This window comes from Diceros bicornis, chromosome 4 (assembly GCF_020826845.1).
Source record: "Diceros bicornis minor isolate mBicDic1 chromosome 4, mDicBic1.mat.cur, whole genome shotgun sequence".
Taxonomy (NCBI): domain Eukaryota; kingdom Metazoa; phylum Chordata; class Mammalia; order Perissodactyla; family Rhinocerotidae; genus Diceros; species Diceros bicornis.
The window spans coordinates 81,814,594-81,831,093 of NC_080743.1; the positions used below are offsets into that span (position 1 = coordinate 81,814,594).

Sequence of the window (16,500 nt, forward strand, 5' to 3'; positions counted from 1 at the left end):
TGCAACCATTTTTTTTTTCCACTTACCTTGTCTTTTGCTGAACCAACACCACAAAACCACAAACCTAAAAGATTCCTCTACTTGTATATGAGTGGCTACTGAAGACAGCCAGGAAAAGAAAATCACAGCATCATGGGGACAGGTCTCCCTATTCAGCTGGACCCTCCACTCTCAGCAAGCCCATATTTCTGTGTCCTCATTCTTCCCTTGCTTTACACATGTAGTTTTCTCCATCTAGAAAGGCTTTCCTGACTTCTACCTGGCATATTCCAGCGGATACCTCAGGCACCATCTCGTCTGTGAAGTCCTTCTCAATCTCCAAGCATCACTGAGACAGAATTAAAGGCTCCTTTTGTACCCTGGTATAGTTCTTTTCACATTGTATTGTAAATATTCATTTCATTTAGTTATTTCCTTTCTTACATTATGGACTTACTGAGGGAAGGATGCTGTTTTCTTTTCATTTATATCCACAGCGAGGAGCAAAATGCCTGACACTTAAATTTTTGATGAATACATGAATGGATGAATGAATGAATATATAAAGAAATGAACAAACAAGACACCAGCTCTGACTCTTTGTAAAATTGTGTTTTTAGTCAAGGCACTTCATGCGTTTCAGTATTTGTTTCATTATTATGGAAAAAAGAATACCTATGACATAGTATGATTTAGATAGTGCTGTGGGAAATAGCATAAATGAAGACCCCATCATCATAATGATTATCTACCAGTTTTGCATTCTCATCAGCCACGTGCTAACATATCAGACCTTTCTGCAGATGCAGTAATAAGTACTCCTACTTTGTAGTGTTAGCTCTAATTTCATTTTTATTCATAATAGTCAAATTATCATACCTCCTTCCTCATATATAAAAATAGCAAGTTATTCTGTTTCTCCTGTATTACAAATATCTAATATTTAGAAACAATTTATTTTTAGTTGGATAATTAATTTATAAAATAATAATTCAAACAAACATTAATCAATGTTCAGGAGGAATCTGAATCAAATAATTTTTTAGCACATGCTATGACATAAATATTTTTCAGACTTGGCGAAAGTTCTCTTGCCAAAACACTCTACTTCCCATTCAGTCTTTCCACAGACGTGCATGCACGCACACAATACTATGTGCTAAATATTACGTCAGGCACTAAAAACACAAAACTGAAGAATATTGGATGCTTACTTAATAGGGCTTACAGTCTAGTCATCTGACATTTTCTCTGTGTGCTTGTTTTGGTAGCATCTTTACAGTTCTCTCTCTCCTCTAGACAGCTCCTTAGCAGCTAATCTACCAGAACTTAAATCACAGCATTCACTAACCTGCTGCGATCCAGCTGGTCTACTCCATAAGGCACCAGAGAAGGAAGGAGTAAGGGAGGGGCAGGGAATTAAAATCAAGCAGTGATTTCTCCATGTCATCATTACATACAATGCTGAGATTTTCCAGAGATTCTTTACCCATGCAGTGGGACCTGCAGACACTTTGTACCTTTTCTATTTTTCAAAAAAATTTCAGCACTCTCACTTTTCTATCCATGTCCAAGAACCCTTAATTTATTTTCTGTTTTTACACTTGACCTTCCTGCAGCTTAGGGCTGCTAATAGCATATACATAACCATTTCTGTATACAATGCAGAAACATGGAAAGACCTAGTTCAGATCTGAGTCTGCCACTTTCTGGCTTTGTAACCTAGGGCAAGCCACTAACCCCTCCGAGACTCCACTTCTTTATGAACAAAATACAGATACAAAAAGCAACACAACTTGTGAGGGTTAGAGGACATAACGTATGCCATGAACTTTCAAAATTTTTTAAATGTTTGTAGCTGCACTTGAATAATTTAGCGGGTTGAAGCCTTTGCTGATTCCTCTGTTCTCTCTCTTCCCAGCAGTCTCTGCACTGTGAAAGCATGAGTATCTTTCCCCGGCTATCACATTCCAGCAGTTAACCTCTCCAACATCTGACATCCTTCTTTCTAGCTCACTTAAACCCATCAGGCTTGGCTTCGTACACATTTTCTCATGGTCCATTTTTGCTGGAAATTACAATGTCCCTGGTGTACAGCCTATTCATAACAATTTCTTATCCACTTGAAGTGTGTATTAGGTCATTATAGCCCTTTCTTTTCCTTTTACAAAGTAAATAAGTCTAATTCTTTAACCTTTCCTTATATCTTTTATTTAAAGACATTTTAATAATATTTCTCTCTTCTAAGCTTTAGAGAAATAGGATTCTTTCCATCTGTAATTAAAGTGATCTAACATCTATATAGCACATAGACGCCCTGGATGAAAGACAAAAGAGAATGAAACGTATGATATTCATCTATATATTTTATTGCATGGAATTGGATTGTGTTATAACAGAAACTTGCCCCTAACTGTGGAGTTAGTAGAATACATTCATCAGTTAAAGTAAGTGAATATTAAACTTTTCATAAAATTTATAGTCACCATAGAAAGAATTAGGAAAGCAAATATTTCCATAGGAAAACTACATATTTCTTGGATATCATTGTAGTGAATACTTGATGCAAAATTTCAATAGAATATTTTCCTTCAAATCTAAAGGCCTCCAACTCACTCTTTATTAAATCCCTAATACAGAGGCAATGAAAGCCAGTATTTTAACAGAGCATCTTATTCATTTGTGCTGATTCATACTGGGACATCAAAAAACCAAGGCAGTGAACAAAATTAACTTTTGACAGCAAGTAATGATTTGGGGGTTTTCATTTTCAGTACATGATTTCACCCATTTAAGTGACATCCACAAAGATGGCACTAATATTTAAAACAGACATATGCGTGTCTCAGGTCAGCCTCCAAAAACAAAAAGCTTAACTAACTAGCAAGACTTCAATGTATTAAAACATCTAGGAAAAGAGATGAGCTAATAAAAATCAGTTTTCATTATTCAAACATGGATATAGACTTCTATAAACTAAATTTATTCCTGTGAAAATCTTGCAAAGGGGAAAATTGAAGGGATTTTCATGGCTCTCTAACTGGGCTATTCAGTATAACAAAACCTAATTTAATTATCAATTGAAATTCTGCATTTATTCCTTTTTTTCAAGCTCATTTCGGTTCAGAAAAGATTTATAACAGCTTATTCTGTAATACAGTCCTACAAAATTCCAGACCCTTGAGCTTTCAACTATGAAGTTTTATACTGTCAAAAGTTGTAACTTGACACTTTTTGAGAGGCATTATTTCTTAACTTATTTTCTTAATTATTCCTAATTTATTTTCTTAATTATTCCTCATTTTTAAACTATCTTATTTACTTTCTTAATTGTATCTTAATTATTTTAAATATGAAGGTGATAGAGCAAATCTATCGAACACTTAGCAAAGAAAACATATTACTCATATATAATTCAATCCCCCGACAAAATTAATGTATTTTCAAAAATTTTTAAATCCCATTTACACAAGTTTTAAAGTAGTCCATTCCTATTAAATGCTTTTTTTTCAAGTACAGAAGAGCATAAGTAAAAAAGTCACTCATCGTTCCATTGCCCTCAAACAATCAGTAGTGAATTCCATAGTCACATTTTTGTATATATCAATCTAGTTGATTTTTTTTTCCTCCCTAGCATAACTGTGGGTGGCTTCTCTTTGTTTGTGTGTTTATTTGTTTGCATGGACTTCTGCATCTTGTGGTAAACCCTGCTTGAGGGAATCCCTTTTCTGAGGAATTTCCTGTGTCTAATTAGACCATTATCTCCATAGTGAGGAATTCTCTTAATGAAATAAGCATATCAACCCATTCACATTCTCTCACGCCCATTAGTGTGATTGATTCAAACTGCCAGTTTCTGAGATCAGCACTTCTTCTCAAGGCTCTTCTGATAAATTGATAATGAGCCTAATAATCACTGAGGGAAATTAGAATGATGGAAAAGGGTCACTGGGACATTTGTTTCTGCTGCTGCTGGACTCAAAATTCCACAAGGCTGCCAAAATGGAAGTCTTTTAAGCACCCACGGTCTTAACAAGAGTTAAAGTCCCACTGGGAGCATCTGAGCAGCTGACTCTAGGTCATGTGACCTGCAAGGGGATGGGGAAAGGGAATTACCTGATCTCATTTGTTTTCTGCTTCCCATCAAGATAATAAAGAATTCTTCCAAAATTAGGGAATGAGTTCAGATCCTGAGAGACAAAGTACGACAAATATCCATTGCAATTATTTTCTAGACTTTAGGGTACCTGAGAAGTCTGACACCAGGTCTGATTTTATTCCTCAGTTTACAACATATTGGTTTAGTCTGTATGCTTGTGGAATTTTTTTCCCTCATAATATAAGTTGAAATTTTAGCCAGAGTGTGTCTAGATGAAGTTCTCCCTTCACTGACCTTGCTTGATTTGCTCACCCAGCATAATTTTTTTTCCTCCCTAGGACGATTTTCTTCAATTATATCTTTGACTACTTCTTTAGTTTTAGTTGTCTTTGCTATATACCTATATATACTATATACCTATAAATCTTAGTTTCAAGTTCCATTCTCTATTTTATTTTCACTTAAAAAAATCATATTATTCAATTCTTAATTCTTTTCCTCAACATTTTCAAAGAACTTTTGCAAGTTGATACACCAGATCCCTAATTTTATTTTCATGCAACATAAATTTTGCTCTTTAGTGCCTCTAATTCAGATTTGCATTATAATATCACATTTTTAACATAAAATTCTTTATTTCTTCCATCACACATCTTAGCCACTTCCTCCTTTATAAACTCCCACTTAAAGGAGGATAGGTCTTTTTGAAAAACACTGGTGACACTAAACATTTTTTTTTCCAGTCTCTAGAATAAACTACTTTCAAAGCATCCATTTCTTCTAAGTCTTGTCTACCTTGTCTTGTTCCTCAGTATTTTTTCTTAGACCTCATGCTTTATTTTTTTCCTGTTTTGCTTTATTTGTTTTGATAATTTTCTGTTTATTCATCCTCAAATGCTATGACATCTATCTAGACACAGTGTCTGTCAACAAAGCGTTTGGAAGGACCTAGCTTTATTCTCTGTTTGCTGCTATTCTAGTTGAACCCCCTTAGCAGCTCTGCGGCTGCATGAGAGTCTGATGTGCACAGCTCCTTGCCTGATTCTCATCTATGATTCTCTTCTGGCTGAGATGGGATGCTCCCTCTGCTACCATCTGTCTCTAAAATCCCTAATTGACCCCCCTATCAATGTTTCTCGTGCTTCCAAATATTTTCATTTGGTGAGAAACATATATCCCAAGTTACCATTTTCTACCTGGGACCAGACTGCCTGTCCACTTCTTGTCCTACTGTTTTCCTAACTGGATAGTTATAGCTATTAATGGGTATAAGGAGCCAGCATTCTGGCTTCCTAGAGAGTAACATTTTCTTTTTGGAGCAAACTGTGAAGTAAAGGGACAGAGATATTATCTTCCCTGCTTTCACGTGAATGTAAAAAAGATGGACCAGGGCCGGCCTGGTGATATAGTGGTTAAGTTCACATGATCTGCTTCAACACCCCAGGGTTCGCAGGTTCAGATCCCAGGCGTGGACCTACATACCACTCATCAAGCCATGGTGTGGTGGCATCCCACATACAAAATAGAGGAAGATTGGCACAGATGTTAGCTCAGGGCCAATCTTCCCCACCAAAAAAACAGAAAGAAAGACAAAAAAAAGATGGACCACTGATTGAGATTTTCATTCCATTGACCTTAAAATATAAATAAAGATAATATATACTTATTTACATTATATATATTTATATGATTAAAAATATTTATATATATTAAATATATAATTCTTCCTTAAATTTTGCTACTGTTAATTGCCACTGGTTTTTTAGTATTCTTCAGTTTTGTCTTTTTGAGGTCTTTATAGATATTTTACTATTAGATGAGGAGAGGTTGCAGTAGCTAGACATATGCTATTTTAAACCAGAAAATTCTTGCTAATTATATTTTGTAAAACTACTACCAAAAATTTGTAAAATCTGAATGTTTATCTCTTAAAAGTATTCCAGATAGAAACAGTTTCCAAACAGACTTGTGGAGGCATAGCAACATAAGTGAGGCTATGAATCAAGCTACTGATTGTTCTGTAAGCAAGACACTTATTCCTGAAGTGTGTATTCAGTTCAAGTACTATTTTATCTTTTAAGTTTTCTGGCACTATTTTTTATTCCTACTTTTTAAAACATTTACATGCATAAAAATGAAATTAATTTATAATTTAAGATCCAATCTTAACAGTTGACAAGCATCTTATATTCTCATGAATTACAACTCTAGATATAGCAGTTTATTTCATCAAATAACCATAGCTTTCAATAGTGCATTCACCATAAAACAGTACATTCAGATGGCTATAACTAGCTAGAGTCTCTTATTTTTTATTAAAAAGTGTCATAAATTCTAGAACATATTTTTGCTAGATTTTTAAAACATCGTTTTTCATCAAAATTGGTCCCTCAAACTCAAGACCAACTAGACAAGCCATAAAATAATGCCTCTAAACTGATTTAGACCACTAGAGACTATACAGCCTGGTCAATAATCATGTAATGTCACATGTTTTTTGTATTTACGTTTTGTATATTATATAACATCTTACCTCAGCACTTATTTAAATCACTGGATAATAATGACTGTATTTTTCAGAAAGAAGAGTTAAGGGCTTCCTTTAAAGATATACATTTCTAGATCACAGGATTCATTCTGTAGAATAGATTCAAATGCTGTTTTCAGAAAATATTGTCCATGAAACTGCCTGAGAGGTCTGCTATAAATGCAGACTTGCAGGCCCTACACCAGCCCTGTGGAACCAGACTCTCTGGATGTAGGGTTAGAAATCTGCTTTTTAAAAAATGAGTTCCTTGGATAATTCTTTATCCATGTAAGTTTGAGAATCACTGTTCTAATTCACTAAACAGAATACTAATGGACTAAACCATTAACCTGGGGAAATAAGGAAGGCTCTGCTTTTATTTTACAACCTCATTCTAGGGGACTTCAGGAAAAGAACCAAGACCAAATTTCCAAAGACCATTAGCATTTATTCTATCTGAAACAATCAGTTTGGTAAAAATAGTTCCAAAATTCTAGTAAGTCAAATCACTACCTAGATTGACTCAAAGCATCCAGGCAGTTTACCATGAGGAAATGTAGTGAATCATTTACAAAAGTAACATTTCCCTAGAGGTTTCACCAGATCAACTAACAAAAGACACACATTCAGATTGCAGAACATATCTCAACTACCAGTGAGAAAACTAGAATCAGATGTCAACCATTTTATTAATTCTCACGGTAGTTCCTCTTTTCTGCCATTAATAACATTCTAAGAGCTAGCCTTGAAACTCAATGGTCATTCTCTTAGATAATCTTCTTAAAAAATTATCTGAGAGTGTTACTTCAGGCACGTTATAAAGTTGTTTCTGATGCCATAACCAAACAGCCAGGCCTAATTCTGATGTAATCAGTCTCCCACATCAAGGACTTGAAATTAATATTCTGCTGAGGCAGCAACTGAACCTTTCAGCTTAACGGTGAAAAACTGCCAACAGTAATCTGCTCATTACATTAAGACTCCCAACTGGTCTATAGACATTTAGAAGCCAAATATGATTCTACTGAAAGAGACACTTTGGAACAGTTTCTGATCTCCATTTGATGATCCTGAATAATACACATATTTAGTAGCCATTAAACCACATTGTTAATATGTACATTTGTTTTCAGTTAGCTGAATATTTAGTTTATGTAGACATAATTCAAGATTGGCTTACCATTAGTTTATTTTCAATAAGCACTCTTTGTGTGTGTGTGCAAGATAAATAAGGTAAAAACCACTGTGCTTAAGTTTCAATAAAATTTCACCAAGATGAGAAACATCTTAAACCTTAATTAAAACAATAAAAGTAAATATTATATATGCAAATAATATTATACTCAAATTGGGAAGGAATTTTTTGAACCAATTGTTAAAGCAATTATAATTTTCTTAAAAAACTATATGATAGGTTGGAGAATTTAAAACTATTGAATCATCCAGAGACAATTTCTATTTATATTCTCTTAAAATAAAAGCCTTCAACTACCAGAAATAGTTGTGTTCGCTTTAAAGTCACCTATTTGTTAGTGATGTTTTAGTTTCCTGCTGAGACAACTTGAGACCACTCAAGATCCATAAGCATTCTATCATTCAAAACTGTAATTGTTTGGGTAGATACCGTCACTTCTTGATAGACAACTTAAGGGAATGGAGATGGAAGGAGGAAGAGAGAAAGATACTGTTAACTCAGAAGTCACCATCAGCACAGTACCTTGCACTGTGAGGAAAACTGATGCAGCTGATGATCCTCCTTCATTGGAAACCACACAAGGATACTCTCCAGCATCATTGGATTTCACACTCCTCAGCTCCAACGAGAGGTTAGCCAAGATCCTCATTCTTGCTGGGTCTGCCAGTCTGACATCTCTGTCATTCCTCTGCCAGGTTAGATTATAAGCCACTGCACTGATGACAAGACATGTCAAAACTGCTCTTTCTCCAGGAGTGACTGTAACATTATTAGGCACTTGGATGACTGGAGGCGGCTCTGTGTGAAATGAGAAGATTCAAATCAAGAGACCCAGAAGTCATTTTGCTCACTTATGCACGTGGCTTCAAAAGTTAATGAGTATGTATTGAGTATCTAGTGGGAAAGATACAGTACAACAGAACTCATTTATTAATATATATGTCTATCACTCCAAGAAAATGATCATCTAGCTGAAAGATGCTTTAAAAAGTAGTGCACGTACACATACTAAAGTATACTCAAATCTAAGTCTATAAATTATAGACGTGAGAATCAAAAAGGCATGGTAAAAGGATATGACTAGATTGATTTAGGATTGTGAAATGAGTCAAATTTTGACTTGTGTTTTGAAGAAAGCAGCATTTATGGATTTTTTTAAATTTAAAAATATTTAGTGTTTTAAAGAAAATAGCACGTAAAGTATGGTAGATATGGCAAAGACACAGCAGCACTGGCTTTAAGGCGGGTTACAGTCTCATTGAGAAGACGCAGTACAACAGCAGAGTAAGATGAATGTCCCCCCAGCAGAGATGGGGAATGTTTTGATTTAAGAAGGTCAAGTTAACAGTAGGGATAGACCCTTAATAAAATTATACAGATAGAGCCATGTACACGAAGGCATTGAGTAATGCATGCACATTTCAGATGTAGTCAAGAGCCGCTTACTAGTTAAATATTTAACCCAGGTTTCTAGACAGAATCACATATTGCTCTGGTTAAGTTTGAGAATAAACCTAAATGTTCCTCTAAAGCTCACTCTGCCCAAATGCTTTAACATGATCTGCTATAGCAAGCCGTTTTTGAGCAATAACACAGCAATAAAAACTGTGGTGAGCTATGCTAGCCGGAAACCCATGTGTCTGTCTTAGTTTAAATATGAAAAGGTATCAGATATTCACACTTTATCCTTCTTTATTTAATACTGTATATAAGTGCAGACGAATATCATAAACCTAGAGTAAAACCTGGAAGCAATATGGCAAAACCACAGTAGTTATCTCTGAGTGCTAGAAATGTGTATATTTTCCAGATTTTCCTTTATATTTATCCCTGTTTTCCAAACATTTTTAGAGGAGTATATGCTATTTTAAATTATAAAAAAAATAAATTTTATCACTCTGCTATGTTTTTAAAATCTCTTAAATAAAAATAGCTAGTGAATCAAGTGGGAAGAGTACATGACAATGTTAGGAAGTTCTGATTGGAGTATGACTAAGTTTGACAGATAAAATACAGAATGCTTTGTTAAATTTGGATTTCAGATGAACATCAAATAATATTTTGGTATAAGTATGTCTCATGAAATACTTGAGACACACTTATACAAAATTCAAATTTAACTGGACATCCTATGTTTTTATTCGCTGAATCTGGCAAACATAGGCTGTCTAGTTCTACCCCTAACTATTGTGTGACCTTAGATAAGCCAATTTACTCACTGTGTTTGTTTCTCTATCTGATAAATGAGATGATTAAATTAGGTTATCTTAAAGATCCCTTCTAGCACTAAAGTTCTATGATTCTAACATATAAGATGATATAGACCACCAAACACCTGGAAGTGATTATTGCGTGTACATGTTCATGCTCTACCAAAATCTTTCTGAAGACCACAAGATGTTTTATGTGGTATTCTTTTTCGTTCTTTTTAAGCCACTTCTTCAACTAGACAGGGGTTTTATGAGATTTTTAGAAAATGTAAAATCCCATATTATGGGCATGGAGGGGATGCTGGGTACCAGCCTAGATTCCCCTTAAGGACCAAGGCACTCATTTCCCAGCTGCTAAGCCTATTAGCTACCCATAGCTCCCAGCCAACGGAGCTAAACACACTCAGGGTTAGGCCCCCTTTCCAGTGCAGCCCACTTCCAGTGACAACTTATTGAGGAAACAAAGGCCCAGCCCTCTTGCCTCAATTCAGAGCCATCTCAGCTCCAGAGCTCCCTGTGGGATCAGCTGAGTCCCCTGTTGTGACTACATCACAATTTAACTCCTTCCACTTGGCTCACTCCCTTACAGGTGCTTTTGCCTAGAAAACTCCCCAATAACGAACTAGCATACAAACTCTGCCTCTGAGTCTATCTCCTCTTCAAATATAAATACAAATAGGTAAAATGCCAACTTTCTAATAACATATAGGGACAGATAAGATTTAAAATATGACCTACAAATCCACCACTGCATAAATATCTAGAGATAATCAATGTTAAGTACATTGAAATGCTTATGAATACATAAATAAATTTGGTGGTGATGAGGAGATGATGAAAGAGAATTACAGCAGTTTGCAAGAGGCTAAGATAACAAATCACCAGAAATAGCTTGGTCCTGGGAGTTTGAGAGGCAGCCTTCCTAAGTGAAAGAACAACTGAGGCTAAGATTAGGGAACCAGAGACAGAACCTTAAAACTAAGAGAGGAAGAATGACAAGCACAGGCCTTGTAACATTAGGCGAAGATCACTGGACTGAGAACCAGGAGGCCAGGAATCTACTTCTCACTACGTACTCATCTGATTATAAAGGGGTCACTTGCCTCCTCTGGGCTTCAGTTTTTTTAGCTATAAAATGATGAGGTGGTGTAATATTATTTCCAAGTCTTATCCTGTTCTAAAAGAGTATCCTGTAATTATAATTTAAGATTGCCTGTCACTGACATGCTCTTGACAAGTGTTCTCTATTCAGCACTTGACTTAAACAGGATTTTAGGGGGGAGAGAGAGAGAGAGAGAGAGAGAGAGAGAGAGTGTGTGTGTGTGTGTGTGTGTGTGTGTTGGGGGAGGGGCATTGTGTTAATAAAGAAATTCAGTAGAGACAATTAATATAACCTGGTTATAAGACTAAACTACCAAATATCATTTGAAAAGAATTTTTTCCTGCTTCTTCAGTTTTATTCACTAGTTTCTATATGTTTATATGCAATAAAAGACAAGTATAGTGTTTTTTATACCCATTTTGCATTTAAAACAATCAATAACCAATATTTCCAATGAACTGAAAATCCTTAAACATGTCAGCTAGAATAAAATGATGAAAAAAAATAGAGGTGACCTACTGGTAGAACTTTAGCTTTTCTTTAAACTGCTTTTGGGTGCTCTTTGACTTCAAAAAATAATACCCACGGTAATACAAAAATATCATGATCCAATAAAGCCTTGTTTCCTAACACTCTGGCCCAAAATATAAGCTGTAACTATCCTGTAAATTCGCACCTGATTCCAACGTGCCAGTAAGCAGTTACCGCAGGGTGGATAAGCTGAGACCTCAGCCTAGGCTAAGGGAGATTCAGAAGCGGGTGGAGGTTTGAGGCTGATAGGTCAAGCAAAAGTCAGCCCAGAAAAAAATGGCCACTCTTTCAAGTCCAAAGGGGCACTTGCTTGCTACATCTGCTGTTACAGTCACTGCCATACCATCAATGCTTCTGCCCTTCTTTCATAATTGACTGAGTGGGGCACAATTCCTGAAAACTGGCTTGGGCACAGTACAATTTCCTAGTGATACCACTGCTTAGCTGGCAAAGATGAATACTGGAAGGGCAGGTGTAGAACACACGTACGGAAGTTACTGACACCACAGAGTCAAATTCTTAAGTCAGTTCGCAAGTTCTTGCTGGCACTTCTCAGTTATTTATGCAAGATGCCTGAATGAACTCACTTAAACCTCCTTCCCTGTTGTCCTTCTCTTAATTAATATTGCTCGGAAAAAAACTCAAGTGCTCAAGTGTTTGTTTTCCCAGAAGCTGAGGAATGTTGACACAATTCCAATGCTTTTCATAATTATTGGAGATGAAAAAATGAATAGTTTATGATGCATGTCAACTTGCTAAATTGTTTCAGAAGAGAAACTTTATTTTTCTAAGAATAAGAAAATACAAATAATTTACTACAAGAACACGCACGCTTCCATTTTAAAATTCGGCTTGGACTTGTTGATAACAAACATAAATCCTAGACTTCTAAAAAGTTCTACAATTATAAAGCTTCTTTTGTCTTAAATTGTCTCAAGAAAATGTAGATCAATACTAAATGCAGGTACAGACATTGTTGTAAACTCAGGGGCTACATTTAGGTCAGAATAGGATGACTATTAAACACACAGCAAGACTGATCTAAAAGGCAGGTAGAAAATAATTCATTCGAAACAGAGTTTCCAATAAATTCTAGGTATATGCTGAGTACATGACTTAAATCCCGACCATTAATTCTATATAGTAGTCTTTTTTGTTTCCTAAGAATTCTGGGAGATTAAAGGAAAAAATGATCTTTTTCACTCAAATATTTTCTACCTTATAAAATAATCTGAGCTTTGCCTCCCATTTATTCATAGGAAACATACCATTTAAATGTCAAATAATTAGCAAGTCTTCTGCCCTTCTTAATACCAATATTGCAGCCATTGAGGTCCTGTGCTTCTTATACATGATCACTTTCATTATTGTCTTCAATTTAGATGTCAGAATCCTTCATAAAAGCACTCCGCTCATTATGAATGTGGGAAAGGGAAAGTTTAACCTTGTTATTAACAGAATAGATTCCTCCTTTTTCTTAAATTTTATTTTCTCAAAGGAAAATGCTATATGGCCCTTTCAAAAAATATTTATTAAGCTCCTATAATAATAATGATGATGATGATGATAATAATAATAATAGCTAATGTCTATTAAGTATTTCTATGTGCCAGGCTCTCTTCTAGTGCTTTACATATACTACCCTCATCTTATAGTTAGGGAAACCAAGGCATTGAGTCCTTAAGTGACTGGCCCAAAGAAGGCTACACAGCTAATATGCAGTGAAGCCAGGATTAGCAAACATCCCATTTCCATAGCTACGTTAATACTCAGGCAACTGCAAAGCAATTAGTGATGATTACCTGACACATCGAAAAACGTCTGTGCCCTTCCAGTCCCTGCACTGCTGACAGCAATGCACTCGTAGGAGCCTTCATCAGATAAAGTGACCTTTTCAATATCCCAGTTCACACTGGCAGACTCTCTAGGGTAAGAAAATAGAAATCTTTTTAATTACAATAAAAACAAGACCAAGTTGAAAGCAGTGATTTCACTATTTGTTTTGCAGTATTCACTCAAAAGAACAATGTAAAGAAAATAAATTAAACTGCAAAGTTTTTTATAGCTTAAAATCACACAACTTTAGTATTTTAATTAGAAAGTTAAGCTTCTGCACTCTGAGCAAAAGATACAACAAAGACAATAAGTTAGAGACATTGTAAATTTCCTTAGGGAAACATTTTCTGGGTATGTCAAAATGTAAGAGAAAGAGCTAACACAGAAACACTCCATAAATTCTCTCTCCTTCCCCTATCATTTCTGGTGTTGGGTCATGTCCAGTGGGGTTATTAGCCAAAGCAATCCAGCCAGGTAATTCACAAGTTTGAAGGTAGAAAAGAGACTTTTTGATTCCAAAAGGATAAATTCTCTTTCACTTTCTTATATATAAGCTCCACATAAGGCTATATACCATATCTGGTTCAATCTATGTATACAATGAGAAAAGAAAAAAATTATTAGTTTTGTAGTCAAATGTTATTTAGGTAAAAAAAAAAATCTTTGCTATATTATGTATTCATTCATTTAACAAATATTTACACTTGGACCGCTAACACTGTTCAAATTGTTTCTCACTTTTGGAAATGTCTTAGCACCAGATATTTAATCCTTATTTAAAAGATTCCAATAATCTACAAAACAGGCATCATCTTATTATTTTAAAATATGATTGAAATGTCATAAATATTTTCATAATTTTTCTCACAATCATCCATAGCTATTTATAACCTTTTAAACATTCAAGACACAGATGCAATGAAAAACCCATTGCAGAGTCAAGATACCTTCAACTGAAGTCTGGAAGTGGTGTAAGATTAACACCTCACAGTAATGACTCCAGATCTCTCACCACCCCAACAAACCATACCCAGAATCAAACAACTTACTGAGCTCTTGATACGTATTTAGCACTAACATAGAGTTTGTAAGAGAAAGTCAAGGCACAGGTGCCGATCATCAGAAAAGTGAGAAAATAAGCAAGGTCATTGTTCTATGTATTTTAGTAACTGAGAATATTTGCTTCAGTAAATGTTGTTTCCTTCCCAATAGCGCATATTGTGTACGCACTAGGTGCCAGTGGTCCTTACTGTCACAATCAGAAGAAAACAGGATATGACTTCACTCTAAGCTATACTGATCACCTAATCCATATCTTGAATGCTTAACAGCAATATGCTACGCCCAAGGTTATACATGTCATTGTCTAGGAGGTACCGGTAGGTTCCAGCAAAGTAAGAGTTTCAAATACATACAGTCTTTCATGTCTTCTGCAGTGCCTACCTCAGAGTCAAGCATATATTAGGAGTCATCAAAAACTTAGACACATGGAAATTTTAGAGCAGAAAGTGACAATTCTTCTAGTCTCAAGTCCCTTATTTTAAAAATAGGAAAGTTGAGATCCAGGAAGGACAAGGAATTTGCTCAAATGCACATAACCAGTGTAAAGACTGCTGAAGAATATTCTTTACAGTTATACTTGTTCCTCTCTTGTTTATGAAATGCTACATGAAACTAATTCTATTTTTTTCATGTAGGCTTCTCAGTTGACATTAAAACTACATGGCCACCATAAAGTTTTGAAGGGATGGCCTTTCGAATAGGGGAAAGAACATGTCAAATAGAATGCTGCTGCTAATGCAAACCAATTATCTCTTACATCCCCTAGTGACCATAGCGACTAACATAACAAAGATTAAGTCACATGTCTCAAGTTATTAGGAAATCCAGGGCAGAGACATGCAAGTGAATCAGGATTACAGTATCAGTTCCTCACCACCCAAGCCTAATTTTGTCCCTAGCCTCTCACATCCAAAGAGTTTAACATTTGTCAGCAAGACATGTCACATCTCCGGGCCACAGAGCTGGAAAAATGAGAGAAAGAATTCTTGTGGCTTACCTCCCAGGAATTGTGTGGACTTAATGAATGAATGTTTATAAAGAATCTCAAGTGTCTTTGAAAAAATTTGACTATTTAAACACAAAGCAGAATTATTTGATTTCATCAGTCAGTTATGTAGCTTCAGCATTTGATATCATGGTCAGTTATGTTGCTGGTTATTAAGCACGCAGCTAAGTAAATCATCAAGATATACTATGCAAAAAAAAAAGTCATACGAAATAATACAGTTCAATCTTTAAATAAAGGAAAATTTTCTAAAGTTGTAATGAACATTCTTGCCATCACTTTTGCTTAAAATGACCCCCATAAACAAACTGTATAAGCTAATACTGTCAAATATTTAACATCTTACAGAAGGTATTTATGTTAATATTGACTTAACAGCATAAAAGTTTTATAAAATAATTCCTGGAGTTTTTCCCAAAATGTAGTTTGTTTCATGGTAAGTTAAAAAAACATTTTCCAGAAATCATCCCCCAGTTTTCAAGGTCTACTTAATTTTTATCATTAGATTACTTATATTTGTCTAAAAAATTCACCCATCTTCATAAGAAAATCTCACCCACTGATTGTTATATGCAGTAGCCACACACTCTTCTGCGCCACCTGTCGCCCCACCCCCAGGACACCCCACTTCTCCCTGGCCTCATTTCTACCCTTCTCCTGGCTCACTGTGCTCTAGCCCACTGGCTTCTTCCCTCTCTTTCTTTCCTACATGCCCAGTCCACTCCTACCTTTGTGCTTTTGCACTTGCTGTTCCTGGTGTGTGAACGCTCTTCCCTGGATATCTGCATGACCATCTCTCTCATCATGTTCAGGTCTTTGCTCAAATGCCCCTTATCCTGAATTTTAAAATTGCAACTTGGCCAAAAACACATGTACCCCACCCACCTACCAGCATTACTCGCCCCAATTAACCTGCTCTACATTTACCCTAGCACTTATCAGATCCACTTATC

General features: G+C 35.5%; 1 protein-coding gene across 5 annotated transcripts in view; it reads right to left on the bottom strand.

Annotated features, from left to right (window-relative positions):
* HMCN1 (hemicentin 1) overlaps positions 1-16,500 on the bottom strand; it is a 450,903-nt gene that overhangs the window by 250,191 nt on the left and 184,212 nt on the right. For all 5 annotated transcript variants that reach the window (XM_058539863.1, XM_058539864.1, XM_058539862.1 and 2 more), the window contains exons 10-11: positions 13,446-13,567; positions 8,323-8,598 (exon numbers count right to left, since the gene is read on the bottom strand). In XM_058539863.1, coding sequence (XP_058395846.1) covers positions 8,323-8,598; positions 13,446-13,567 — 398 coding nt within the window. The remainder of the gene's footprint in view (positions 1-8,322; positions 8,599-13,445; positions 13,568-16,500) is intronic.